The 27,371-nt window shown below is 48.0% G+C and overlaps 2 protein-coding genes across 13 annotated transcripts in view; both read left to right on the top strand.

The window, feature by feature from the left end:
• Positions 1-9,137, top strand: part of LOC120393469 (membrane-spanning 4-domains subfamily A member 4A-like) — a 30,075-nt gene extending 20,938 nt beyond the window's left edge. For 5 of the 6 annotated variants that reach the window (XM_039518065.1, XM_039518063.1, XM_039518062.1 and 2 more), the window contains 3 exons: positions 5,664-5,813; positions 7,291-7,413; positions 8,131-9,137. In XM_039518065.1, the coding sequence (XP_039373999.1) occupies positions 5,664-5,813; positions 7,291-7,413; positions 8,131-8,178 (321 nt within the window). In that variant the 3' untranslated portion in view covers positions 8,179-9,137. Of the gene's footprint in view, positions 1-5,663; positions 5,814-7,290; positions 7,414-7,549; positions 7,636-8,130 lie in introns of all 6 variants that reach the window. The other variant, XM_039518061.1, reaches the window with a different exon arrangement.
• A 921-nt stretch (positions 9,138-10,058) lies between these two features.
• On the top strand, positions 10,059-25,311 carry LOC120393468 (membrane-spanning 4-domains subfamily A member 4A-like). Of its 7 annotated transcripts, XM_039518058.1 has the most exons (10): positions 10,065-10,176; positions 14,579-14,696; positions 16,681-16,742; positions 21,729-21,852; positions 22,090-22,200; positions 22,494-22,550; positions 23,209-23,364; positions 23,766-23,888; positions 24,259-24,341; positions 25,060-25,311. In XM_039518058.1, exons 4-10 carry the CDS (start codon positions 21,793-21,795, stop codon positions 25,118-25,120), a joined length of 651 nt encoding a protein of 216 aa, XP_039373992.1. In that variant the 5' UTR covers positions 10,065-10,176; positions 14,579-14,696; positions 16,681-16,742; positions 21,729-21,792; the 3' UTR covers positions 25,121-25,311. The 7 variants fall into 7 exon arrangements, with proteins under 7 accessions (XP_039373990.1, XP_039373986.1, XP_039373992.1 ...); XM_039518052.1 differs by lacking the exon at positions 16,681-16,742 and having other exon boundaries at positions 10,064-10,176; XM_039518055.1 differs by lacking the exon at positions 16,681-16,742 and having other exon boundaries at positions 25,106-25,311.
• The last annotated feature ends 2,060 nt before the right edge of the window (positions 25,312-27,371 follow it).

Raw genomic sequence — 27,371 nt, 5'->3', positions numbered from 1 at the left:
GCAGGGAGGGGATGGGGGACCGGGAACTTCCCAGCAGGGAAGGGTCAGCCCTCCCCCAACCAAGATCCAAGTGACAAGATGAAGAGATGCCCTTAAGCCAGACTGAGTTCTGACTGTGGAAGACAGGAATTTCGTCCTATAGATGATGCGCTTGGAGTGAAGCAAAAAAGAGAGGCAAAGCATTTGGAGTTGGAAGTGGAGGAGAAAAGAGAGGTGAAATGCTTGGAAACGAAGTGCTTGGAGTCAGAGTTAGAGCTGAAGCGCTTAGAGCTGGAAAGGGCTAAGCTGGGTCCACCAGGTAACCCTAACAGTCCTTCTCCAGGTACTGCTCCCCATTCCAAGAAATTCCCCACATACAAGGTAAGCGATGATACAGAGGCCTTCTTAGAAAATTTTGAAAGGGCCTGCCTTGGGTACAACATCCCTACAAACCACTGTATGGTGGAGCTGAGGCCACAACACAGTGGACCCTTAGCAGAGGTGGCAGCTGAAATGCCTAAAGAAAACATGAACGAGTATGAACTTTTAAAACAAAAGGCCAGAATTAGGATGAGGCTAACACCTGAGCATGCCCATCAGCAGTTCAGAGCCCTAAGCTAGAAACCAAATGTGGCATTTTCCTGACGCCTACCACATTGTAAAAAATTGGGATGCCTGCATATCAGGGGCAAATGTTAAATCTCTGGAAGATCTGTGTCTCCTAGTACAAATGGAGCAGTTCTTAGAGGGTGTTCTTGAGGAAATAGAAAGGGAAGCTCAAAACTGTAATCGAGGCGGGGGAGATCGGGGCCAAATGGATGGAGGTGGCGGAGAAGAAGAAAGCTAGTAGCAGTCGCTGTGGACGCCAAAAGGGGCAACCCTAGACAACACCCCACCATCGGGGTCAGCCCAAAGCCCCACCTTGCAAGGAGGAGCCCTCCACAAATCCAGGGAGACCCCAGATGCCCTCTCGTCCCACCACCCCACTCTCCAACCACCCACCTCACCCCAGCCCACAGCTGGGTGATGCTTTAAATGTAAGGAGCTGGGGCATGGGAAGGCCAACTGCCCCAAGAGCACTAGCTGACTGCAACTCATCACCCCGGAGTCCCACCGAGAGCCTTCAGGCCCAGATACCTTTCAAATACCCTAGAGCGAAGGGAAACTGTGAGTGTGGGTGGGAGGAAGATTGCTGCATGGAGACACACTGGAGCACAGGTGGCAGCTTTCCACCAATCCCTAGTGGACCCCAAATTCATCGACCCAGAGGCCCAGGTGATGGTGTAACCCTTTAAGGCCAACTCTTTTTAACTTGTCTTCAGCCAGGTTGCCTGTCCTCTACAAGGGCTGGTCAGGAATATGGACTTTTGCAGTCTATGACAATTATCCAATTCCCATGCTGCTGGGAGAAGACTTAGCCAACCATGTGAGGCTAACAGAAAGGGTGGGGATGGTCACTCACAGCCAGGCTAAACAGGCCTCCACACCTAACTCCATTCCTGAGCCTCCTACAGGGACCCAGACAGAGGTGGTGAAACCAGTCTAGAGTCTGACAGCAATTGTAGATCCAGTTCCTGGGACCGAGCCAGAATCAGCCCAAGGATCAGAACTGGCGGAACAGTCAGTACCAGAGCCTGTGCGTGCAACCCCACCAGATTCAGGGGAGCCAGCACCAAAGGGTGCTAGAAAGTCTGCACCTGCAGCAGCAGCTACACTGGTGCAAGAAGCTCAACTGGAGCCTGAAATACAACCTAGTGCACTACTGGAAAGCAATTCACAGTCAACAGAGACACCCCCATCACCTGCATCGCTTCCATTGGGACCAAGCCCAAGTCCACAACCCAGCAAGGAACTAATGTCTCCAGCATCCAGGGAGCAGTTCCAGGCAGAGCAGGAAGTGGATGAGAGACTCAGGGAAGCTTGGATGGCAGCACAGAGCAACCCACCTCCTCTCAGCTCTTCCAATAGGTCCAGGTTTGTTGTAGAAGGAGGACTCTTATACAAGAAAACCCTTTCTGGTGGGCACAAGGAGGACTGGCATCCTCAGAGACAGTTGGTAGTTCCAATTAAGTATAGGGAAAAGCTCTTAAGCCTAGCCCCATGATTGCCCTAGTGGTCATGCTGTGGTGAACAGGACCAAAAACCATTTGGGGAAGTCATTTCACTAGGAAGGAATGTCCAAGGACATTTCTACCTATGTCCGGTCTTGTGAGGTGTGCCAGAGGGTGGGAAAATCCCAAGACCAGGTCAAGACCCCTCTCCAACCACTCCCCCAATAATTGAGGTTCCCTTTCAGCATGTAGCTGTGGATATTCTGGGTCTTTTCCCTAAGAAGACACCCAGAGGAAAGCAGTACATACTGACTTTCATGGAGTTTGCCACCCGATGGCTGGAAGCAGTAGCTCTAAGCAACACCGGTGCTAAAAGCATGAGCCAGGCATTGGCAGACATTTTTTCCAGGGTCGTTTGGCCCTCAGAAATCCTTATGGATTCGGGAACTAACTTTGTGGCAGGGACCATGAAACGTCCTTGGGAAGCTCATGGGGTGAACCACTTGGTTGTCACCCCTTACCACCATCAACCAAATGGCCTAGTGGAGAAGTTTAATGGGACTTTAGGGGCCATGATACATATATTTGTGAATGAGCACTCCAATAATTGGGACCTAGTGTTGCAACAGTTGCTTTTTGCCTACAGGCCTGTACCACATCCCAGTTTGGGGTTTTTACCCTTTTTGAACTCATTTATGGTCACAAAGTTAAGGGGCCATTACAGTTGATGAAGCATCAATTGGAAGGGGTTACATCTGCTCCAGGAATGAATATTTTGGACTTTGTAACCAACCTGAAAAACACCTTCAAGGACTCTCTAGCCATTGTTCAAGAAAACCTACAGGATGCTCAACAGGAGCAAAAGGCCTGGTATGACAAACATGTCAGAGAGCGTTCCTTCAGAGTAGGTGACCAAGTCATGGTCCTAAAAGCACTCCAGGCCAATAAGATGGAAGCATCATGGGAGGGGCCATTTATGGTCCAAAAGCACCTGAGAGCTGTTAATTACTTCATAGCATTCCCAGACCCTATCCTAAAACCTAAAGTATACTATGTTCATTCTCTAAAGCCCTTTTATTCCCAAGAAATCAAGGTTCTCCAGTTTACAGCCCAGGGGAGAGATGACGCTGAGTGGCCTGAAGGAGTCTACTATAAAGGAAAAAGCAATGGTGGCGTGGAAGAGGTGAGCCTTTCCATCACCCTTGGACATAAGCAGCAACAGCAAATCCAGGAGCTGTGCACCAGCTTCACGCCAGTGTTTTCAGCCACCCCAGGATGGCCAGAACGGGCATACCACTCCATTACACAGGTAATGCTCACCCAATTGAAGCCCAACCCTACTGGATGGCTCCTCAAGCCAAAACTGCGATAGAAAGGGAGATCAAGGACATGTTACAGATGGGTGTAATCTGCCCCTCTGAGAGTGCATAGGCCTCTCCAATGGTTCTGATGACCAAACCAGATGAGGAAATCCGCTTTTGTGTGGACTACTGTAAGCTAAATGCTGTAACTTGCCCAGACAACTATCCCATGCCACTCACAGATGAGCTATTGGAGAAACTGGGACATGCTGAATTCATCTCCACCTTAGACTTAACCAAGGAGTACTGGCAAGTGCTGCTAGATGACCTAGCCAAAGAAAGGTGTTCATCTCCCAGGTGTGGCTGTATGAATTTAATGTGCTCCCTTTCAGACTGCGAAATGCACCCGTCACCTTCCAGAGATTGGTAGATAACCTTCTGGCTGGATTTGGGGAATTTGCAGTTGCCTACCTTGACAATGTGGCCATATTCTCGGATTCATGGACAGAACACCTGGAACACCTCCAAGCTGTCTTCCAGCACATAAGGGAGGCAGGATTAACCATTAAGGCCAAGAAGTGTCAAATAGGCCTAAACAGGATAATGTACCTTGGACTCCAGGTGGGTCAAGGTACTATCGATCCCCTACAGGCCAAAGTAAATGCTATCCAAAATTAGCCAGTCCCTAAGTCAAAGAAGCAGGTCCAATCCTCCTTGGGCTTAGCCAGGTATTACGGATGATTTGCATCACACTACAGCCAAATTGCCACCCCACTGACAGACATAACCAGGAAAAAACAACCAAATGTAGTTCAGTGGACTGAGAAGTGTCAGAAAGCCTTTAACCAGCTTAAGGTGGCCCTTACGTCTGATCCTGTACCGAGGGACCCGGACTTCGACCAACCTTTCTTCGTAACCACAGATGTGTCTGAGCATGGTGTAGGAGCAGTTTCAATGCAGGAAGGACCAGATCAACAATTCCATCCTGTAGTGTTTCTTAGCAAAAAACTTTCTAAAAGGAAAAGTCACTGGTCAGTCTCAGAAAAAGAATGTTATGCATTGTGTATGCTCTGGAGAAGCTACGCCCATACACTTGTGGGATGGCGGTTCCACCTGCAGACTGACCATGCTGCACTGAAGTGGCTTCACACAGTCAAAAAGACTAACAAAAAACTTCTTCGGTGAAGTTTAGCTCTTCAAGACTTTGATTTTAAAATACAACACCTTTCATGAGCCTCTAACAAAGTGGCTGATGCACTCTCCCAGGAAGGTTTCCCAGAACCAGCTGGGTAAAAATGTCCCTGTATTCTGTGTCATTGTAGTCCTTGAAATGTGAAAAATACTGTTCAGTTCTTCATGTAATTAGTAAAATTAAAGATGCATATATCTTATTAACTCTGTTTCCTAAACCTCCAGGAAGAAATCCTAGCTGGTGTGGACCTGACCTGAACCAGGCTAGCCAGCACTGTCTGTGATTTGGGTGTGCGTGTGATAAATGAGAGCGGGGTAGCTTCCTTTTGTGGACACCCAGCCAGCCAGTTAGCTATAGAATCCCTCTTGGTAGCTGTTCTCTACTTACTTTACCTATAAAGAGTTAAAAAGTCTGACTGCATGCATAGGTAAAGGGAAGTGAGTGGGCACCTAACCAAAAGAGCCAATGGGATGGCTAGAATTTTTTTAAATTTGGGGGAAAAAACTTTCTGTTTTTGTCTGTTGTGGTTCTCCGAAGAAGAGGGAAACAGAGAAGCAGATATGCTGTGAAAAGCTGAAGGCCGGGTATGAAAATCATCAAAATCATACCTAGAATTGTTTATTTGGAACCCAGATATGTAAGAGGATCAGAAAATGTCTAGAAAGATGCAATTAGGTTTATTTTGTTTATTTCTTACGGCTTGTGGACTCCTCTGTGCTAACCCCAGATGCTTTTGTTGCTTGTAACCTTTAAGCTGAACCCCCCAAAATTATTTGGGGTGCTTAATTTTTTAATTGATCTTTTAAAAATCTAGCAACAGCTGGTGGCAACAGCTGATTTCTTTGTTTTCCTTTCTCAGCTCTTCCCTGGAGGGGAGGTGAAAAGGCTTGAGGGTACCCCATAAGAAGGAATTCCCAAGTGCTCCTTCCTGGGTTCCAAGGGGTTTGGCATTTGGGAGGTGGCAGCATCTACCAATCCAAGGTCAGAGAGAAGCTGTAACCTTGGGAGTTTAATACAATCCTGGAATGGCCAGTGTTTATTTTTAGAATCCTTGCGGGGCCCCCACGTTTTGCACTCGAAATGCCAGAGTGGGGAATCAGCCTTGACAGCAGCATTGTTCATAGCTCTGCTGTCTTCCAGATGAAGGCCTGTCTGGTGATCCAGATCATTGCTGCAGCTGTGGTCATGGTGATCAACTTCCTCTACCTGAGGGACCTGCTCTCTTATCTCAGTTTTGCCTGTGATCTCCAGGACCAGCTCCAGAACTGCCGTGTGCACGATCAGATCCTGGTGGGTCCCCCCAATCCCATATCCAGCCCTGCCTTGTTTTGGGAGGCCATTGACTGTTTTCTGGGGGAGGTATATGATCCTGGGGGATTCAGCATCCATCCTTTATGCTTGGGCTTCCATTCCACTCCCTCAGTTGCTGAAGGCCAGAGGGGACTATTGTGATCGTCTCGTCTGACCTCCCGCATAGCATGGGCCAGAGAATGTAATGTCTTAAGTTCTTTTCTCACCCCATTACTGTAGGATCTGAACACCTTACATGCTTTAATGTATGGATCCTAGGAGGCAGGGCTGTGCTATTATCTCCTTCTTACAGATGGGAAAGGCTAACTATCATCACGCCTAAATACTCATGAGGATCTGGGCCTAAGTGACTTGCCATAGATCACACAGGACATGGATGGCAGAGCCAGGGATGATTGGACCACCCTTCCTCTCCCAATAATTGGACTTTCCCCAATAATTCCTGCCCTTCTGAACAATACCTTGTGGGTTGAATTGCAGCATCTATTCTAAAAAGATCCAGTCTTGATTTAAGGACTCCAAGTAGTGGAGATTTCAGCCCATGGGAAGCCGTCCCAGCGGTCCAGTGTCCCAAGATAGGCACCCCCCATCACTAAAGCCACTGGATAACTGTGTGGAATTGTGGGGGTTTTGTTTTCAAAATCCTGCTCAATTTTCCTTTTCCTCCCACCCCACCCCAGTTTGTGTTGGAAAATCTGTAGGATAGTCCCTCAGTGCCCCCAACATGAATAGGATGGTTGGCGTTTGGATTGGAGGTTACTAGAAATCACATTGACTTTTATTTGTCTGATCATTTGGTCTTTTCAAACAATTCTGCTGACTTTATGCAATGTGCCTCTGAAACTGCATGTCTAAGTTAGGGCAACCTGGGACTCAGGGGAGCTGGATTGAAGAAACCTTGTGGTTAAGGCACTGACCTGGAAGCCAGGAGTTCTGGGCTGAGTTCCTCAGTCTGCCACAAACTTTCTGTATGACCTTGGACAAGTCACTGCATCTCTCAGTGCCTCAGTTCCCCATCTATAAAATGGGGATAACAGTCCTTCCAGTCTCCCAGTTTTTGCCTGTCTTGACTATTTAGACTGTAAGATCTCTGGGACACAGATAATCTCTTACAATCTACTCTTAGCACAATGGGATCCCAAGCTTATAGATCCTACTGTAATATTAAATCATAATCATAGTCCGGTAAAGTGTCCAGCACATATTAGGTGCTGCATAACTAATAAATGAATGATGACTATTAACAGAGTATAGAATTCCTATGGTGCACATTTCCTATAGTCCCCGGCATCACTTACAAGGGGGCTGGATGAAGCTCTTAAGAAGATATTGCAGCAGTATAAGGGACCATCCCCCACAGACTGCCTGTGGGGATAGATGTAGTTGGGTAGCTATAGTTTCTATGCTGGTTTCCAGGGAATTGTCTGTAACTCTCTGTCCCTGGTCTGTTCTCTAGATCTACTGCACAGGCATGCGGGGCATTGCACTGTTCACAGCGACTCTGGGGTTGTGTCTCACTGTTTCTCTGGCAGTGTTTGGATGCAAAGCTGTCTGTTACCAGAACTCTGAAGATGATGTGGTAATTAAACAGTTGAATAGGGGAGAAGGGGAAGAGAGATAAAATAAAGATCCCCATTTTCCTATTCTAACAAAATAGCTATAACTACAGACACATGCAGCTCCAGTTCCAGCTTTGTCTCTCTTGTTGACTGCAGGCTACACCTTGCTTGGAACTTTATACAGAACAGACACCTAGTGGCTGAATAATATGCTACACATAAATTATATCATTACACCAGGGGTAAGCAACCTATGGCACGCATGCCAAAGGCGGCACGTGAGCTGATTTTCAGTGGCACTCACACTGCACGGGTCCTGGCCACTGGTCCAGGGGTCTCTGCATTTTAATTTAATTTTAGATGAAGCTTCTTAAACGTTTTAAAAACCTTATTTACTTTACATACAACAATAGTTTGGTTATATATTATAGACTTATAGAAAGAGACCTTCTAAAAACGTTAAAATGTATTACTGGCATGCAAAACCTTAAATCAGAGTGAATAAATGAAGACTTGGCACATCACTTCTGAAAGGTTGCCGACCCCTGCATTACACAGACAGTGGGCGAGAATGGAGAGGGGCCTGGGGTGAAGTTTCTAGTTACTGTGCCTTTTTATAGCAGGGCAATCAGGATAGGTGGGTGCTGGGAAGAAGCAGGATGGCAGCCTGGGGGTTGGGTTTCATCACTGCTGTATGTGTGGATTACTCAGCATGCTGTGTTTCATTTCTTTTCCAGCCCATTGTTGCCCTTAGCTCTCATGAGGTAAAAGCAGATCCTGAGTGAGAAGGGCGCTCTTCGTGCTACCAGCCTGAGTGACGCCACCAGACAGCTCCCCCATGGAGATGCCAGTGGTTCCCCTGCCCCGAGCAAGTGCTGCTTCACTTGTGAGCAATAACCCATGGCAAGGGGTGGGGCCAAGTACCCAAGCAGTGCAGGATTCTGTGCCAAGGGGCACAGACAGGCAGACCTTTTTCCTAGTAGAGATTGGCAGATTCCCCACCAACCCCTGCCCCAGTGACTATTCCTACTGGCTTCTCCACCCAGCTGGCAAATGGCCTGGATTCTCCCCTGGTCAATAAATGGCCTCTATTTCCCCACCTGGGTACAATTAAAAACTGTACCCAGCTAGGCAAAAATACAGGCCACTGACCAAACAGATCAGAACACTTTCATGCCCCTGGGCCCCTGAGCCACTCAGCTCCAAAGGAATGAGAAAGGATGGGGTTATCCACCAGAACAAAGCCACTGGGCCATTTGCAGCCCTGGCCTAGGGAGATGCCCCTACACTGACTTCAAAGGGAGTCTGCACCCATTTACACCTGGACTGAATTTGACCTGTTTTGTCACCACATCACATGATAGTGCATTATCCCCCATATGGGACCTGTTCATATAGGACAGCACCATCAAAAGTGGGTGTATGCAGGGATAATAGGGGTGGTGGTACTTGGTAAGTGTGTCTTCAGGGACAGACACAGGCATCAACTTGACCTGGGTTATTGCTGATCTAAAATGTCTCTGGCTTTCATTTTTTTAAAACAAATTAAACATTTCATTAAACCCCAGAATTTCTTCTATTTCTGGTGTATCAGGAAAAAGATATTCCATGGATGCAGTGTCTCCCATCAGCGATGGGATGCCACAATCCTGACTTCAGAATGGTTCTATACACTAGAGCTGAGCAAACACTAGAATTTCCATCCAGTAGGAATTTCTGACAGTTTGATGCTTGTTTCCATCCAAATCAGGACAAAATATTAATTGTTCACTGAACACAAAGTTCTGAAAAATTTTAATTCAGAAATGTCTAAACACTTCCTTTTGCCATTTGCTATTGAAATGTTTTGAGATACTTCAGTGTTTACAGCATTTGCCTTAGATGCTATAGTGCCTCATGGGAGTTATAGTTTGGATGCAGGATGCCCTAATTCTTCTTTAGGGGTTTGTTCCCTTGCAGGACTACACTTCCCAAGATGCATCATGCAGCTTGGTTAGAGGGGAGGCTGAGTTGCAACATGGGAGATGTAGTCAGTCCAAGGTACCTGGCCCATGGAGGAGAATTGGAGAATGAGGCACAGTAGTGCCATAGGCAGACCTAATTTAATGTCAAACTGTCTCAAAACAAAACTTTGCTTCAGTTCAATGACCTGAAATGTGTTGATTAGGGTTGAAATGGTCCAAAATTAAATCTTTCATTTTGATTTTTCTGACAGAACTGAAAAAATTCAGCAGAAATCAAAACCTTTCCACAGATAATTTAGATTTTGTAGAAACTGTTTTCTGTCAAAACCCCCTTGAAAATTCCTAACCAGCTGTAATATATACCTTTCATATGGAAAGCCAATGGTGAAGGATAGAATCTTGTCACAATTTGTGGTTACCCCTGTCACAGAACCCATAAATGTTGCCATTAACATGGACCCTGTGGCTGTGCATTAGCATGTTGTTAGTTCACTTTGATTTAGTCCTGTTTCTGAGAGGACTAGATCAAAGCAACCTAACCAACTGTTAATGCCTGGAAGCTGACCTTATTTTTTTGTTGCATGAGCACACTATTAAATGTGCTTTTTTTTTTCTTTTCAAAGTGAGATTGGGCTGTGACTGATACTATCTTGTCATGGTAAAATTATGCATCTGTACCAATGGCATATTACAGATACTGAGTTTTGCATTCAGTCAGGAAGTGCCAAAGTTTTAGACTGCAAGCTCCCCAGGCATGCATTGTCTCTTCATCTGTACCTATCTGCCGCCTAGCACTACAGAGTCCCGACCCTGAGTAAGGTATGTGGCTGCTACCCTGCTATACTTTAATGAGAAGAGAATTCAGAATCTCTCATCTTTCTTCACATGCATGAAGCTGCAGTCAGCAAGACAGGAAATGACATGGACAGATAGCAATATTCTGCAACTGGCATGCAGCCAACACAGTTATTGTGGACACTATGACAATCGGGATCCATCTCTCAAACTCTTTGCAAAAGAAATGGGTATGAGCAACATGGCCTAGATTTTACCCTGCCCCTTGTGGTCAAAGGATGAAAACATCTGGGATCATTGCTTTCCCTGTATCATTCTGAGGCTATATAGGGCCCTGCTTAGTACTCAGTGTATGTTAGGGCAGCTCTGAGACTCCTGAACTTATGCTTTGCTTCCATGGCCCTAGGCAGCTGAGAATATCCATCAGGGGGTGCACTCTGACCATATGCCTGCCTCTCCCCTGATCTTCCCCGCTCCCAGGGGCTGGGAGCTGATCCGGTGTAGCTCTGTACCAAGGGGAGGCAGGCTTGCACCAAGGCAAGGAGAGATGGATATATAGCATGCTCTGTTTGGGGGAGAGGAGGGCTGGCTGCAGAACCAACTCCCACAGGGGATCACTCCAAAACCTTCCTCCTCAGAAAAGCTTTTCCAGCTGGGAAGGGATAAATACCCTATACTGGCTTTGAAAGGGTTAATTGGCATGAGGCCAATTAACTCATCTGGCTGCCCCTATAGGCCTAATTAAAGATGAAGCCCAGCTGGAGATGAAGCTGCAAAGTGGTGACTATAAAGAAAGGAAGCACAGATTAGGCAGAGGCTGTTGGGGAAGAGGGAACAAATGGTACAGTCCCTCTTTGGGGATGGATAACTAGGGAGATCAGGAGGGTCAAGGGGGAAGCCCAGGGGGAGAGTGAGGCAGTACTGGGATCCTTTTCTGAGTTAGAGAAGTCTGGTAGGAGGTTAGCAGAAGCAGATACTTATAATAGGGCAAGTTTTGAACTTCTAGGGAGAGAACCTTGGGGCATTTCAACAGAAGAAGGGGCACAAGGTCAAGCCTAGGAAAGGCAGAAGCAGGTTTACATTTGTATTTCAGTTTGATGTTTTGGTGGGGGAAGGTCCTGAGAGAAGGGTGAACTTTAAAAGGGGGAGGAGGAGGCTTCTGTAGGAAGAACTTCAGGCAGGTAGCAGCAAGGATGCTGATGGAGCAGACCTTGGGTGAGTTATAGGATGAAGATTGTGTAATATCCCCTGACATTAGAAGGTAAGGACTTTTGAGAGCTCTGATATAAGGACCATGGGACCCACAGCAAACACAAGGAGTGGGAATATTATTTGTTGAACTTAGTTCCACCACTTTTTGGGTAACAAATGTAGCCTGATTGAGTTGTGAGAAGATATGGACCACAGTGAGACTGAAGCAACCATGGACAGGGGGTACTAGAAACAAAAGAGCTGCTACGCCATGCCCACCAATGAGGGGGCACACCTGCTGTGAGTCAAGTCTTCTACACCACCATAAGAATGATGCTTGTCCAACAATCAAAACTCCCCTATCCCAAGCAGAGTTTGGACCCTCTCATGGGAGAAGTGCCAAACTCTGTTTCTCTATTGCAGTTGATTTTACATGGAAAGTAACCAGATACCAGGGTGATGAGTGGTAGCATAAAACTTTAAGATAGATCTATTGTAGAAGATAATGGAATTCTCCTGGGGAATTAGTGGCACTGAATAACCTCGTGGCTAGAAAACATGATGTTTTTTGCAGGGGGGATAGAACTGGCCAAAAAAAAAGTGTGGTAGCGGTACAATGCAGAGCTCATAGCCCAGGGAGCAGCCTGTGACAGCCGGGCACAAAGCATTGTCAGTCAAGGGGGAGGGATAGCTCAGTAGTTTGAGCATTAGCTGGCTAAACCCAGGGTTGTCAGTTCAATCCTTGAGGGGGCCATTTAGGCATCTGGGGCAAAAAAAAAAGTGGGGATGGGTCCTGCTTTGAGCAGGGGGTTAAACTAGATGATCTCCTGAGGTCCCTTCCAACCCCCATATTTCTATGATCTGGCTATGGAGCTATCATTCAGAAGAGATCAAGCTAAGCCAGAGTCTGACTCTTTAGGAAATGTTGCAAAACATTCTTCTTTGGGGAAGCCATTCCACCCTGAGTGATGGTCCCAACTCAAACAGTCCCTTCTCTTTCCATCCCCTCTCCCCCTAAACAGTAAAACCCTGTCCCAAACAGAATTTTTTACTGTAAAAATAGAAAAGTGGCAGTGACCCCAGGAAATCTGCTAGGGACTCTATTATTTATTTCATGTGGACAGTACTCAGATGCCACAATGATAGGTGGCAGGATAAACCCCTAAATAGATTAAATAGATTTATTCAAGGGGATAATAGAATAATATATACATAACAAACAGCTGTATCTATGCCATACCAAGAGTCCTAGACCACTGTGATATCAGAGGCAACTCAACCAACCACCACTCTTATTCTACAGATAATTTGCATACAACAATTTCATTGGCTGCATAGATGGTGGCTTACTTGGACCACCTGCCACAGTTCTTCAAAAACATCCATATAACAACACAACTAGCACACACAGTAACCAAAAACATGTATAGCCTCTCACTGTAGCACACCCCCATCGTTCATCACCTGCACAAATCAGCACAAATCTTCTAGCACAACACAACCCACACACACAATAAACTTGAGTGGCACAGCATAGTGGGGCAGCTCCCCCACTCCAGCAGAAAAAGGGTTAAAGTCAGCCCTGGGAGAAGGTTGTGGCTGAGAGTTGCTAAACTGGGCTGATTGGGGGAAGTGGCTGCAGCTGGTCCATGTCACAGCTGGCCTGTATAAAAAGGCTGTGAGTCAGTAGCCTAAAAGGAGTCTCTTTCTGGGTTGGGAGAGATAGGGTCTGGCTCCCTGCAGAAAGGGTACTGGGAGTGAAGTAGGGCTGGGGCAAGCCAGAGGAGCAGGGGAGCTCCAGGATGGCAACTCCCCAGGCTTCAGGGCCTAGTCTGAGGTATTAGGAGGCAGAGGAAGACAGCAGGCCCAAACCCCCTTGCCTATGATGAGTGGCTTTTACACTGCAGTCTGCCCCTGGGAGTGGGGGCTTGGTGATGACTGCCAATATCCCAGAGTGAGGCAAGGTGGCGATTAGAGGGTTGGGGGTTCCCCAGAGAGGGGATACCCATAGAGACTGGTGGGGTTATTGCTAGGGAGAAGCCGCAGGGTAAAAGGCACTGGGGTTGGGAGGGACATGGGGGGCCAGGAAAAGCAGGACACTGGCCTGCAGAGGGCAACCAGGTTGGAAAAGAGCTAATTCCTGGAGATGACCAGCAGGAGGTGCTGCAGTGGTGAGTCATGCACATTTACACACAGCTGTGGGTCATCACTGGGGGGAGGAGGGCAATAAATGGCATTGATGAAAGAATAGATCACCCCAGGAGGTGTTGCTAAGGAGGGATTGGTTAGAATCACACAATTAGCCCACAATTGTGGCACATAGCGGGTATGAGCTACACTTCTTGTAGCCAAGACCAGCAAGAGGAGAGGTGGGGGGAGGGAAAGGAGTATTTTGTAGGGGTAGGGAGAAATATTTACACCTATTGTGAAATGAACAGGAATAAGCAGTGAGCCAGGGACCAGGCTGACTGAGCCCTCAGAGTTGTAAGATTTCAGAGGTTCTCGATGAACCCTATCACAAGAAGAGAGTTACCAGTGAAAGCCAAATGCTATGTGTTATGGAACCTGGGGATGGCCCACTCTAGCCATGTGATGGCCACGCACCAATCCTACTGATGATGCAGAACCCAATAGGCTCTGTGCAGCTCAGTTCGGCTAGTGGGCCTCACAGGGCAGAAGTGAGATTAAAGCCTAACCCATCAGTGGGAGCATGTAACAGGCACGTGTGCTTTTGGAGAGGGGGGGTTACACCCCTACAAAATCTGTGGCTGGAAAGGGCTTTCCAGTAGAGACTTGTGAATAACTTTTTTTTTTTTGGTTCACTGACTGTACCAAAATGTTGGGGTGGGGGGATTCACTTTGGATCGAACCACAACAAAAATAATGTCAACTTTTTTGGCAAACTACAAAGTCAGCAAAAATATCATTTAGAGTTAAATGGAAGGTTTCATATAACCAACGTTTCATCTTTGAGCTATTATTTCTTAATGATTTCCTAATATTTTTTAAAAAGATCCCTTATTTTTTAAATGGAAAGGTGTGTTGAATCAAAGTTTGGTTTTGAAAACGTTGAGTTGAAACTTTTCAATTTTTGTTCAGAAAGTTTTACGTTTTTTTTCCCCTCCTCTGATTTGGAGCATTCAACACAAATTTGCAAAATATTTGTTGATCTGAATCTGCATTTTTCACCAGAAAAAGGGTCAGGCCAAATATTTCACCTAATGCTCCTTTCCAGGACCAGGAAAGCTGCCCCTGTATTGGGTCTAAGGCTGGAGGAAGTCTCCTGAAGGAGGAATGGGCCAGATGGGGCCTGTGGATGGATCACTCCTGTCCTCCCCAGGAGTCATGGATGTGTTAAGTATCTACAGATCCCTGAGCGAGGACGGGGGTGGGGAAGCAGACCAAGCCTGATGTTGAAAGTTCCTTGTTTGTGGTAAGCGTCCAGCAGCCCTGTGGGAGGTTGGGACACTTCCTGGAGGGGGTGTCCTAGCTGTGAGATAACAAGGAGGATCGGATCGGTCTGGCAGGCAAGTGGCAGGAGAAACAGGTGTGGAGCTGGGGAACAGCACTCGTGCTGAGAGCCCACCCCTGTGCTGGGATAGAGCAACACAGGTGAGTACTGGGTGGAAGATGCAGGGCTAGGTGGGTGAGGGGACAATGATGAGGACATTGGATGGGATGAGCGGTTTGGGGGTGGATCACTTGAGGAAGAGATGGCTGGCCTGAGCGGGGTGAAGGACCCTCTGGGGCAGGACAGGACCCCTGCCCCTCATTCCTCCTGGCCAGAGGAGTCTCCCACCCTGGGAACCCAAAATCTGTGTCCTTATCCTCTGCTTCCAACTTGCCTCCTAGCTAGCGACTAGGCCTGTTCCCCCTCCCTTGGGGCTTCCAGCACAGGGACCAGGCTGATCCTCCCAGAGGTGCCTCTCTAGGGAGGGGCTGCACAGGCTGGGGACAGAGAGAGAGAATGGATGACTTCAAAGGGGAAAATACAGCGGGATAGAGAGGGTGGAAACATGAGAGTGAAGAGGCAAGGGAGACAGGCTCTTAATGGGGTCAGGACATGGGAGCTATTCTGTCAGGAAATGGGTTGCATGGAGGTGGTATAAGCTCTCCAATTGCTCTCAGGTTTCTGGCTGGGTCGACCCTGTCCCATATTTCATGGATTCCTAGATTTAAAGGCCAGAAGGGACTGTTGGATCATCTGGTCTGACCTCCTGGGTGGGACAGGCCAGAGAATGTCACTCAGTTACACCTGTGTGGAGCTCAGTAACTTGTTTGGCTGAAGCTTCTTCCAGAACAGCCTCCAGGTTGGATTTGAAGCCATCAAGAGAAGGAGAATCCACCATTTCCCTTGGCAGCTTGTTCCAATGGTTAATCACCTGCACTGTTAAAAATGTGTCTCTTGTGTCTACTTTGAGTTTGTCTGGCTTCAGCTTGCAGGCAATGGTTCTTTTTCTCTTTCTCCATTAGAGTAACGAGCCCATTAGCGCCTCATATTTTTATACCCTGTAATAGCTGTAGCCAAGTGGCTACTATAACTTAAGAAAAGACACTGGAGACTTAAGTAACAGTGAACACTTCTCTGAACTTGTAGCTGCGAACTGTACAGATTGGTATTGACGGCTTGTCTGCCTGGCTCCAAGCCCTGTCCTTCTACTCATAAGGCTCACTGCATAATGATTTTTCCCCCCATACAACACTTGGTTCCTACTCCAAAGTTCCTACTAACATTACATCTGCCCTTTTAAAAAAAACAAACAAAAAAAACCCCATTCAAATTAACTTGAATGGAATTTTAGTTTCTGTGGGTATATCTACACTGCAATAAAAGACCCAGGGTTGGCCCAGATCAGTTGACTTGGGCTCATTGGGCTTGGGCTGCAGGGCCATACAATTGTAGCATAAACATTCAGGCATGGGCTGGAGCCTGGGCCCTGAAACCCTGCAAGGAGTGGCTCTCAAGCCTTGGCTCTTGCCTGAACTCCAACATCTATATTGCAATTTTATAGCCCTTCAGCCTGAACCCTGCAAGCCTGAGTCAATGATCTGGGCTCAGAGACTTGTTGCCGTGTTTTTTGTTTTTTTTATTGCAGTGGAGACGTGTGTATCTAGCAGGTTTTCTTATTGCTCTGCCTTTAGAGGTAGTAACAGGAGTATCAGACTCCCATTTTTTTTCTTCTATATTCAAACTGACCACTTGAGACTCAGTAGACTGGTCTGGTATTGCCTGCATGTCTGAGCTGGATGTTGATACCATTTCTGTTTGTTCCATATTTACATTCCCCTCCTGCCCAATTCTTTCAGTGCCCATCAAATCATTTGTTTCTTCTGCAGACATCTCCTTCCTCTGTGTTAACAAGATCTTGGAGCAGTGTATTGGTCAATCGCCTTGGCAGGTTTCTGTGCTTTTTTTTTTTTTTTACAAATACAAACCATTTCTCCTTTTTCCAGGGGTGATAAAGGTTTTGCACCTTTGTCAAAAAATTTCTGCTTTGCTTGTGTAACCCCTTAGGGGTTTAGAGAGCATGGCCCCTTTACATTTTTTCCAAGAAGGAGACTTTGGGGGTGGCTCTGGAGCTGAGAGGGAGAGAGAGGTAGTAGCCCACAGGTCCTCACAAAGTGAAGCAGCAGAGAACCTGCCTGAGGCCTGGGAAGGACAGGGGGGCTGATTGGGTACACCCCAGGACAGGACCCAGGAGGAGCACTGTGCCAGGGAGGAATTGCCTGAGATGGACAGGCCAGAACTGGACCCAGTATCATGGCTGCCCAGAGCTGTATGGGGCTGTGAGTATTGGGGCTTGTGACTCTGCATTGGGAACAAGGAGGGAAGCTGCTAGATAATTAAGTTGGGAGGTGGTCGCTTTGTGTGGCTTTGCAGAGAGCAGCAGAAAAGGGCACCGGAGGGGTTTTTTTTGGGGGTGGGGGAGGGGGGTTCACTGGTGCCAAAGATCACTAGGAGCACCCCAGACTCACCATTGGACTGGAACTTTGCTCAGGACTCCTGAACTCTGTGTGCAGACACATTGCTTGGTGTCTGCCCTTTCAGACTGTGCTACCACTGGGCCAATGGGGCCTTGGTTTGAATGCAACCCTGTTCTACTGCTCCACCTATATTTTCTCCTTGGTTTTTCTCCTCTCATCCCTCTGTAAATAAATATCTCCCTTTCTTGTATCCATTGTACCTTTCCTGGGTGGGTGGGTGTGTTCACTCTGGGGGATTTGGAACACGTGCCCCTGGGGTGGAAGGGATTTCTCCTGCTGCATTCCTGCGCGTACCTTCTCTTGGCCACAAGGGCACTAAAGTTACACTTGTCTCACTTTTAGGCTAGTTTGTATGTCTCCTTGTATTACCGTGGGTTGCAACAGCTTTGATGAAGTTGGCCAGCTGGTCCTTAGATGTCTTCCCATGAAGAGTTGAGCAGATAATCTTCAATCTCCTTTACTGCCTAGGTGTATGAGTCCAACGGGCTAAGATATGGATCTGTGTTATCGATGCTAGATTCTTTTTTTAAAGAACCCTTTGTAAATTTGAACTGCTCTCTCAGCCATTTCATTTGATTGTGGGAACAATGGACTTGATGTTTTATGAACCAAGTCCCACTGCTTTACAAAAGTTTTGAAGCCTCTGGAGCAAAAGTGTGATTCATTGTCACTAATGAGTTCTTCAGGGCCTCCATACCTTCTAAATATAGACATGCAGCATCAATGACAGATGCACTGGTGGTCCTGAGGCAAGCAGACTGCTGAGTATGTTAAATAACAATCCACCAGAATAAGAGAATCTGCACCTTGAAACACAAACAGATCTGTCAAACTGTCCTGAAGTGGCTCAAGAGCATGAGTAACAACCTCTCACTAGGCTGTTAAAAAGCAAGGCATAAACCCCATATTAGTTGTTAGTTCTATACTGAGATTTCACCAACCAGATATCAAGGGTAAACTCCTCAGGCACTGTAACCACCTACCCAAGGAGTCTCAGTCCCCTTGGCTGCGTCTATCTTACCTAGGGAAGCCTTCCTTTGTGATAGATGGTCCCTTGCACCAAAAATCACAACAATATTCAGGTTACTCCTAATCCCAAAGGACTGGTCACTTACCCCAGGTCAACAGTGCTTTGGCTCTCACACCAAAGACAACACTTGGAGCCAATCCTATAATAAACCATCTAAAGATTTATTAATGAAGAGAAAGAAATTAGTTATTTACAAGGTTAAAGCAGGTAAACATACACATGAACGAGTTAGAGTCCTAGGTTTCTGAAGGTGATGGCAGGCAGCTGTTGCAATATGTAAGCTCTATATATCCTTTAGGGCTAACCCAGGCAGAGCAGCTGGGGATTCCTTGCTCATGCTTAGAAATCTTGCCCTCCCAAAGTCCAAGGAGCAGAGAGATCCACTTTCTTCTTGTTAGGGATTTTTATTCCCTTCCTCCGAGAGTTCAAGCTGATGGGATGAGTTCATGTGCATGTCTCCTCTTCATAGTGACTTTTTTTTTTTGGTGGAGATGTGTGGGTGTGGAATTAACAGAGTCTTTGTTCTTTGGTGTTTCATGATGACTCATTTGGTTTCAATAGGCCTTCTGGTGGGCAGGATGTAACACCGTCTGTACCATTTGACATTAGTTAATGCATCTTTCCTGTTCAGTGTGTTACACAGTTACAGGGGTTTATAATGCAAATGCTTACTATTACCTTATCAGATGTTATCAGTGAGATTAACACATGCCGCATCCTACAAGTATTTCATAAAGTCTAAACACTACACACTTAACATCTATTTTAATACCACTAGCTCACAGGTGAGCCAGACTGGTTTCCAGCTATGCATTGGTCAGTGTTTATTTGAGGCCTACGGACCTTAGCATGAGCTGGCACCTAGTCTGCCAGCCTCACAAGGTCCCTGCCAAGGTCTGTATGGGATCTCTTGTGGTAGCATTGGTTCCTTTCGATTTTGTTTCAGAAGGTTTGACATGCATTGCAAGCACATACTGTGTCCTCAGTCTGACTACACCTGCCTGGCAAATAGATAGCATCTTGAGCTCTCCTTTTACATAATTCTGCTCCCAGTTGACACTCATGAATAATAGCCAATATCTCTTTTCTGAGACTTTTCAGTACTATAATTCTGTCACTTTTAAAGACAAGCCCATTTTGCACACTTAGTTCCTCTCTATGTGACCAATAAGCACGAATAACCTCTGGTACTACAGATCTATTGTCGGGCCCTCTTTGCCAAATAGTTTGCAGACGACATCATTTGCAGTATCTGCTTGAAATTCCTTCAATTTCTGTCTGGCAATAGGCAAATAAAAGCTAATCTGATGTAGTGCAACATCAGCTTCCTCTGAACTTACTCCTTCATCATGCAATGTGTAGACTCTGGATAAAGCGTCAGCAATTACTACAGTAATTCTTTACGTGGTCTGTATCCAACTTCCAGTTGATATTTCTGGAGTAGTAGCAACCACCTTTGAATCCTTGATGGAGTACTGTGAAAAGGTTTTCTGAAAATGGCCTCAAGACACTTGTGGTTGCAGCCTTTTCATCTGCATGTCATACATCCACAACACATTCAAGGGTTAAACTCACTCGCACAGTCAGATACAATACCACACACAATGGGGTCTCTAATGAGCGAGTCACACACTTCTCCACATTTGGAGGATTGTGCTGCCGGTTTTCCATCAGTCGCATGCTGGTCTATATTTACCCCATCTGTCAGACGTCTAGTGAAAACTGTTTGAGTCTCATATGGGATATTTCTTGGCAGTGGACAGTAGGCCTCAAACCTACTCTTTAAGACCTATATATATCTTTTTATCTGCTGTATCATCAAATTCAAAAAATGAGAGAAGTATTTAACATTTCTTCACCTGCCACATGAAGAATTAATGCTCTTTGCAGACACTCGTCTTTTTTGTCTGTGCCTCTCCCAGTGCTGTCTTTGCTTCCATTTTCCCCAGTTTTCTGCTGCATTTCCCCTGGAGACTTTAATTGGTCCATTGTTTTCCAGATTCATTCTCTTCTAGTCTTACTTTCAGTTTGGTTCTGACACTGTGGAATAGCTGTTGCCAACTTGCTATTATGATACCAGAAAAGATATCAGAGACTTAAGTACAGTAACTCCTCACTTAACATTGTAGTTATGTTCCTGAAAAATGCAACTTTAAGGGAAATGATGTTAAGTGAATCCAATTTCACCATAAGAATGAATGTAAATGGGAGGGGGTTAGGTTCCAGGGATTTTTTTTGTTGGCCATACAGTACTATAGTTGGGAGGTGCCCCTGCCTTACCCCACACAGGCACAGCCCACTGGCACTGGAGGCAATGAGGCAGGCAAGGAGGCTGAAGGTGCTTTAGGCTAGGAGAAGCACATTGCGCAGCAGCATCAGCAGCTTCCCCTATGCTGCAAGCACCAGAGGGATGGGGCTCAACCCTCGGCCCCCCCACTCCGCCCCTTCCCCCAACCCCCCCTTTACTCCACATGCCGCATCCTCACTCCTCCACCTCCCTCCACTGCCTCCTGCCTGCGGCAATCAGCTGGCTTGTGATGTTCAGGGGACAGGAGGGAGGGGGGAGGAGTGAGGACTCGGCGTGCAGGCTCCTCCCTGTCTCCCCTGCCTCCTGCCCACAGCAATCAGCCGGTTTGCGGTGTTTGGGAGGGAGGGGGAGACTGCAGGCTGAGTTCTTGCTCCTCCCGCTCCCTCCTGAATGCCGCAAGCCAGCTGATTGCTGTGAGCGGGAGGAGGAGGGGGAAGGCACTGATCTGTGGGGTCTGCCAGCGGGCGGGAGGCGTAGGGGAGCTGATGGGGGTGGGGGGCGGCTGCCAGCTGTGGACAAAGCAAGCAGACAAACAATGTTATAGTGAAGCATTGCACAACTTTAAATGGAGCATGTTCTGTAATGGAGCAAGGATGTAAGATCGAAACAATGTTAAGCGAGAGGATGTTAAGTGGGGAGTTACTCTAACAGCAAACACTTTCCTGAGCTTGTGGCTGAGAAATGTACAGATAAGCGTTGCTGGCTCTGCTCTAAGTATAAGGTGATAAGGCTCACTACATAATGATTTCCCCCATACAACACTATGGGTAACTGGTTACTCCAAAGTCCCTGCTAGCATTACATGCCCTGTGTACGTTTTGTGCACACGGGGCTGCTGAGTTGCTATTAGCAATTCAGGCTCTTGTGCCAGATATGGACTGGCAGCAGAGCCTTTTTCATAAAGCCATGTGTTTGCTATAAGATCCTTTAGTGCACTGCCAGGAATGGCTGTTGTGAGCTTAACTAAGATATATTCCACACGGTGGCACCTAGCAGCTGAATGGTATAATGCAGTTTAGCATTCCAGTGCACCCAATGACCCAGTCCCTCTTGCACCCACAGGGCTGTCTTTCCCGCTCCAGAGCCTGTGAGGAGTTTGGTCTATATCAAGACTCTGGGTTCTGCCATGTCGGAAGCGGGACCCCTGATGCAGCGGTTCCTCCAAGGGCAGCCTAGAGTCTTGGGGGTGAGCAGCATGTGTGGAGGGTTGGACATACACACACACACACCCCTGTTGCCCCATGTCACAGCTCATCCCTTGGTGCTCTGGCCTAGCACCTGGGGTCTTTGGGATCCTCTTGTCAGACAGGCCCTGGTGCCTGTTAGCCAGTGACTGGACATGGCGCCTGTCTCTGCCCCCTGCTGGCTGTCCTGCCCCCGCCCAGAGCTGCATGCTGATGGTGGGTTTGTTTCCCATTTGCAGGCCCTCTTGCTGTTGGTGGGGCTACTGCAGATGGCCTTTGGTGTCCTCTTGGCCATTTCCCCCTGCGTCTATAGGGATGAGCTGCACGTCCACTTTTACTCGGCAGTGCTCGTAAGTGACCGACCCATTTCCTGAGCCTCCATGTCCAGCTCTGCTGGTGCCTCTCAGTTCTGACCCCCAGCCCCGTGCTATCTCACCCCTGGGTTCCCTCCCTACCCCCAGCCTGACTGATGTCCTCTAATCCCAACCCACAGCCTTCTTGCTATCCCAGCCTCAGGTTCTTCCCCCCCTCCCCAGTTCTGCCAATACCCCTTAACCCTAGCCTGCAGCCTCCTGCTATCCCTTCCCACCCCAGCTCTGCTGATTCCTCTGATTACTTTCTCTCATTCTCTCTTCCTCTCCAGTTGCTCTTGGCCGGCATCATCACTCTGGCTGCAGACACAACACACAGCCTGGCCCTGGTGAGTAACCTCTTGTTAAAACCTGGGCCAGGGCTGCATCAGCGCTCAGTCACATCCCTCCTCATTCCTCTCCCCAGACAAGTGGCCCTCCTAAGAGGGACTGTACTCTCTGGGCCAGTTGGGGCTGTGAGGCCCGAGGTAGCTCTGCCTTGCACTGGGGAATTCTGTCAGAGGGCAAGGTGGGGGAAGAGGAGGAAGCCATTTGTGAGGGATGGGCCTGGAGCAGTGGCTGAGATGAACCCCATTGGTAGTGGTGCTCTGAGGGGCAGCTGTGGTACCCAAGGCCCAGCTGCATGAAGGGGAGATGAAGCCATAGGCAGATCGAGGGGACAGAGCCAGGACGGGGCAGCCCCAGGGAAGAAAGAGGTGATCCTGGCCCAGTCCTACGGAGAGGCAAGGCAGATCTAGTTGGGAGGGAAGGACAAGTCAGGACAGGAGGCCGAGCCCATATGTTAGTGTGAGATGGATCCAGAGAGGGGCTCTACTAGGAGGTGATCTCTTGACGGGGCAGCTCCCCTCTGTACACTGGAAAGACTCTAGGGGAGCAAGCTGGGGTTTATAAGTGTTATGTGTTCAGGAGCATTGGCAGTCTCTCATTCCTACTCTTCAGCACCCTGGTGCTTCCTAGCAGTGACAACCTTATCCCTTCATCTTCCAGGTGAAAGCCTGCCTGGTCATTTACATCATCTGCACGGTGGTGGTGGGCGTGATCAACTTATTCTACCTGGTGGACTTGGTGTACGATCCCCGTAACCGGTACATTCGGTGTCCTTCCCACAACAGGTTGCACTGCAGGCAGCTGTACCAGATCTCGGTGGGTGCCTTCTCCATGGAGAGCTATAGAAGAGCAATGTTGGGGCAACCAGCTGGCTGAGATTGGGGCAGGGAGGATCAGGGATGGGAATTGGAGGAGGGGATAGATCTCCTGAGGAACTCAGGTCTGGGCTTCATTTCTCTGTCCCCCTGGGAACTGTCTCCTGGGGTAGGTGGGGGAGTCATTAATTCCTGGAATTCTTCCTCCTGTTGACGGCTTCCTGGAGCTTGACTCACTGGAACTGGACAGGACATGAGAATAGACTGCAGGGAACACACCTTCCCATTCCCACCAGGGGATGGACAATGGAACAAACAGGGCTGTCCGGTCGTTAGTTCCTCTGATCCATGCTGAGTCCAGGGGTCTGTTTGTGATTCCCCATCTCCTGCTCTGTTTCCCAGCACTATTGCACGGGCATGCGGGCCATCATCCTGATCTTAACCTCGCTGGGATTCTTTGTTTCTATTGCCCTGGCAGCCTTTGGATGCAAAGCGGTGTGTCGCCAGAACTCTGCCGATGATGTGGTAACTACCCCACTGCTACTGGGAGATGTTGGGAGGAGTGGGGTTAATAAAGAGAGCTGGGGGGAAAGGGAAGGGAGGAAACTAGGGATGGACCCTGGGAGGATGAGCAGAGATGGCGAGAGCGTGGGAGACAGGCAGAGGATGGCTGAGTAGAGAAGAAAGGGGAGCAAAGGGGTAAGACAGAGAGGCAGATGGGAGCCCATGGGGTGTCTATGAAGTGTTTATGTCTGTGCCTAGATAAGGGCAGGGAGATAGTAAAGCAGTGAACAGACAGGCCAGGGAGCAGCTGCCCATGGCTGGCGGGAGATCGGCCAGGGCTACCCCTCCTGAGCCACCACACTCACTCCATGACTTTTTGTTTCGCTCCCAGCCGGTTGCCGCCCTGACGACTCCACCTGCTTCCCATGAGGCCGCCACGGAGCCCGAGCCTGTGGCATCAGAGGGATCCACAGTGTGAGTGTCCCCTGGTGATGAGACCAACAGCCCCCCTCAGCAAGCAGCTACGCTGTGTCCCTCAGTGAGAGGTGTTTCTGTTTCACCCTCTCTGCCTTCCCTCCATCATCCCCCACCTCGTGGAAAAGCCCCTGCTAATTGCCATTGTGTGTTGTTGCTGCTCACATGCCCCCTGCTGGGCTGCCTCACCATTGCACCGCGGTGCAAGCACCCCCCAAAATCTATTAATGTACTGCAAGCCAAGGGCCTGTCCTGCAAAATCCTGGATGGAGAGAGGATGGCATAGCTAGCTGCAGGGCCCATCAGATGGCGCTAACAGGAAGTGGGCTAGAGAGAGGCCCAGAGCCTGGCACAGTTTATGGAGTCCCTCAACCAAGCTCTGAACCCAGCTTCATCCATTATGTATAATTGTTATCTGAAGGCATCTCCCTGAAACCTGGAACTCTCTGATTCATGGAGCCATAGATTCTAAGGCCAGAAGGCACCATTAATCATCTACTCTGACCTTCTGTATAACACAGGTCAGCGCATGTCACTCAGTTACCCCTGCACTGAGCCTGATAACTTGTGTTCAACTGAAGCCTCTTCCACAAAGGCATCAGTCTTGATCTGAAGTCATCAAGAAATGGAGAATCCATCGCTTCCCTTGGTGGTCTGTTAATTGTGTGCACCATTAGAAATATGTGCCTAGTTTCTAATTTAATTTGTCTGGCTTCAGTTTACAGCCATCAGTTCTCGTTATGCCTTTCTCTGCTCGATTACAGAGCCCTGGTATTTGATCTTCCACAAGAAGTCTACCGGGGGCATCTCCTCCTGCTTTAATGGGTGGGTCTATCAGCGAAGCTGCAGGCACGGATCATGACATGCATTATTGCTCCAGAGGAATGGCTTTGCGGCTGATTGAGGTGTGCTGCCATTCCCTGCAAGATAGTTTCTTAATGCATAGAACACCCCCTTCTTCAAAAAATAAACAAACAAACTAGTTTTACCTTGCTCATGGTTTGGTTGGTTTGTTCGTCTCTGTGATGAGGTTTACAGACCCCACAGGGGTCAGGAAAGGATTAACAGGAACCCAGTCAGCCCTGCCCTATGACACATGAACAGGTGTCAGGCTTTGAGGGAAGAGCTAAAAAGGGAGAAGCCAGCTCCGTTGCAGCCTGGTTGGGTAGGAGAGCAGATCTGGAGTACTCACTGAGAGAGAGAAAGCTGGTGAAGGCCAGGAAGAGGGGGAGACAGCTGCCTATTGCAGCTTCCCTGTGGGAAGGGAAGAGTTTTTGTTTCTTTGTGTTCAGTTTGGACTTTGGTTGCCCTGGAAGTGGCAGAACATTGATGTGACCTAGCTAGCAGTCTGCTTCACCTCAGCCTGGAAGGTGTTGGAGGCTGGGTGGATCAGCTGAAGGCCTGGAGGAAAACAGAGGCCAAGTCTCCGCGGTGCTGGTGGTCTATGCCATGAGGGTATGCAGCCACAGTCTCCTGAAATCTCTCACTCCTGAGTGAGAACATAGAGTGTTAGCCCATCAGCTCCAGTCGCCTGCCCTGCCGGTATCCCCACTCCTCAGTTGAATCATGGAGGACTCTAAAGTAATTTCTGCCCTGTTCCTGCCAGTCCAGTTGATTATGCAGTGGCTTGGGTATCTGTGGTTCCCTTGTAGCATTCCATGTCTGGAAGCTGCATGCAGCCAGCGGGCTGGTTGCCTGACACTTTGGGATCTGAAAGTCAGCTGCGTTTCATGCTTGGTGGAGGATAAAATTAAAAATAATTAAATTCCACAAACTGTTCTGAATGTAGAAGGACTCACAAGCCTGCTCCTTCCTAGGCCCTTATGGGCTGTTCACCCACAGCCCTGAGCCACCAGCCAGCCCTCCATCCAGTCACAACGTAACACCCCAATGCTCAAATGCCAAAGGGCAATTTACCATAAGGAAAGATGACCCCAGCCCTCTAAGGCCTAGAGTAGAATTCTGATTGTTTTCCTCAATCGGACACAATCGAGGCTCCTGATAGGAGCATCCGAATATCAGTCATAACAATAGGTGCCGTCATGACTGTTTCTACCCAATTGCTCTAGAAGTTTGTACTGCATGTATCACAACAGAACCCGAGAATAGACCTTGCTGCCTTTCAAAAGTTTTATGCTGATTGGCTTTGTAATCCCAGGAGCATGGCGGGGAGGGGTACTAGCCAATGAGGCCTCAAATTTGGTATGATTAGGCTGAAGGAGGCTGGGGATGAGATTCCTTTCCTGGATTCCTCTAAATTACATGAGCATAGGCCTTGACTCCATGGGTGCTCCGGGGTTGGAGCACCCATGGGAAAAAATAGTGGGTGCTCAGCCACCACCAGCAGGCCCCGCAGATCAGCTCCTCCCCATCCCCCAGCACCTCCTGCCCGCCAAGGATCAGCTGTTCAGCGGCATGCAGGAGTTTTGGGGGCGGTGGGGAGAAGGCGTGAGGGAGATGCACGTGTGGGGGAGGGGCGGGAAGAGGCAGGGCAGGGGCTTGGAAAAGGGGTTGAGTGGGGGGCAGGGTCTGGGACAAAGAGGGGGTCAAGCACCTCCAAGGAACTCAGAAAGTGTACAGGAGACATTGCATCTTTCTCCTACGGGGGGAGAGGTGGAGCCTTACAGGGACAGCAGGAAAAAGGGCAGAGAAGTCTCAGACATCCACATATAAGAAGGAACCAGATAGAGTTGGTGGAATTACCAGTGTGAGTAGGGATGGGTGAAAGGTTTTGGCCAAAACTTCTTATCCACAACCTTTTTTTTCCCTGGTGAAAAATGGAGATTCACCAAAACAACAGGTGAATTCATGTCCATTTTGCCAAATTGTTTGGAAAGTGTTGGAAATAAACCTAACATCCCTCCCCCAACATTTTGTTTACACATTTTCAAATCTAAACTTGGGAGGGGGAGGGATTCAAAATAACTTTTTGTTTCAAAATTTCCTTTAAAAAATTTAAAATGGGCAGGATTAAAACAAAACATTTTATTGTGTCAAAACATGGGTTTATTTTTAACGTTTGACTTGCCA

Source organism: Mauremys reevesii, unplaced genomic scaffold, assembly GCF_016161935.1.
Source record: "Mauremys reevesii isolate NIE-2019 unplaced genomic scaffold, ASM1616193v1 Contig2, whole genome shotgun sequence".
Classification (NCBI taxonomy): domain Eukaryota; kingdom Metazoa; phylum Chordata; order Testudines; family Geoemydidae; genus Mauremys; species Mauremys reevesii.
Note: the sequence above shows the minus strand (reverse complement) of the source record. Positions and strands in the feature narration are given on the sequence as shown.

Excerpts from the sequence above, each read along its gene's own strand:
- LOC120393468 (XM_039518052.1), top strand. The coding sequence starts at position 14,638 with ATGGGCCAGATGGGGCCTGTGGATGGATCACTCCTGTCCTCCCCAGGA. Across the intron at positions 22,201-22,493 it reads ACTTTTACTCGGCAGTGCTC|TTGCTCTTGGCCGGCATCAT; the intron begins GTAAGTGACCGA and ends CTTCCTCTCCAG. Across the intron at positions 24,342-25,059 it reads GCATCAGAGGGATCCACAGT|TTTACAGCCATCAGTTCTCG; the intron begins GTGAGTGTCCCC and ends GTCTGGCTTCAG.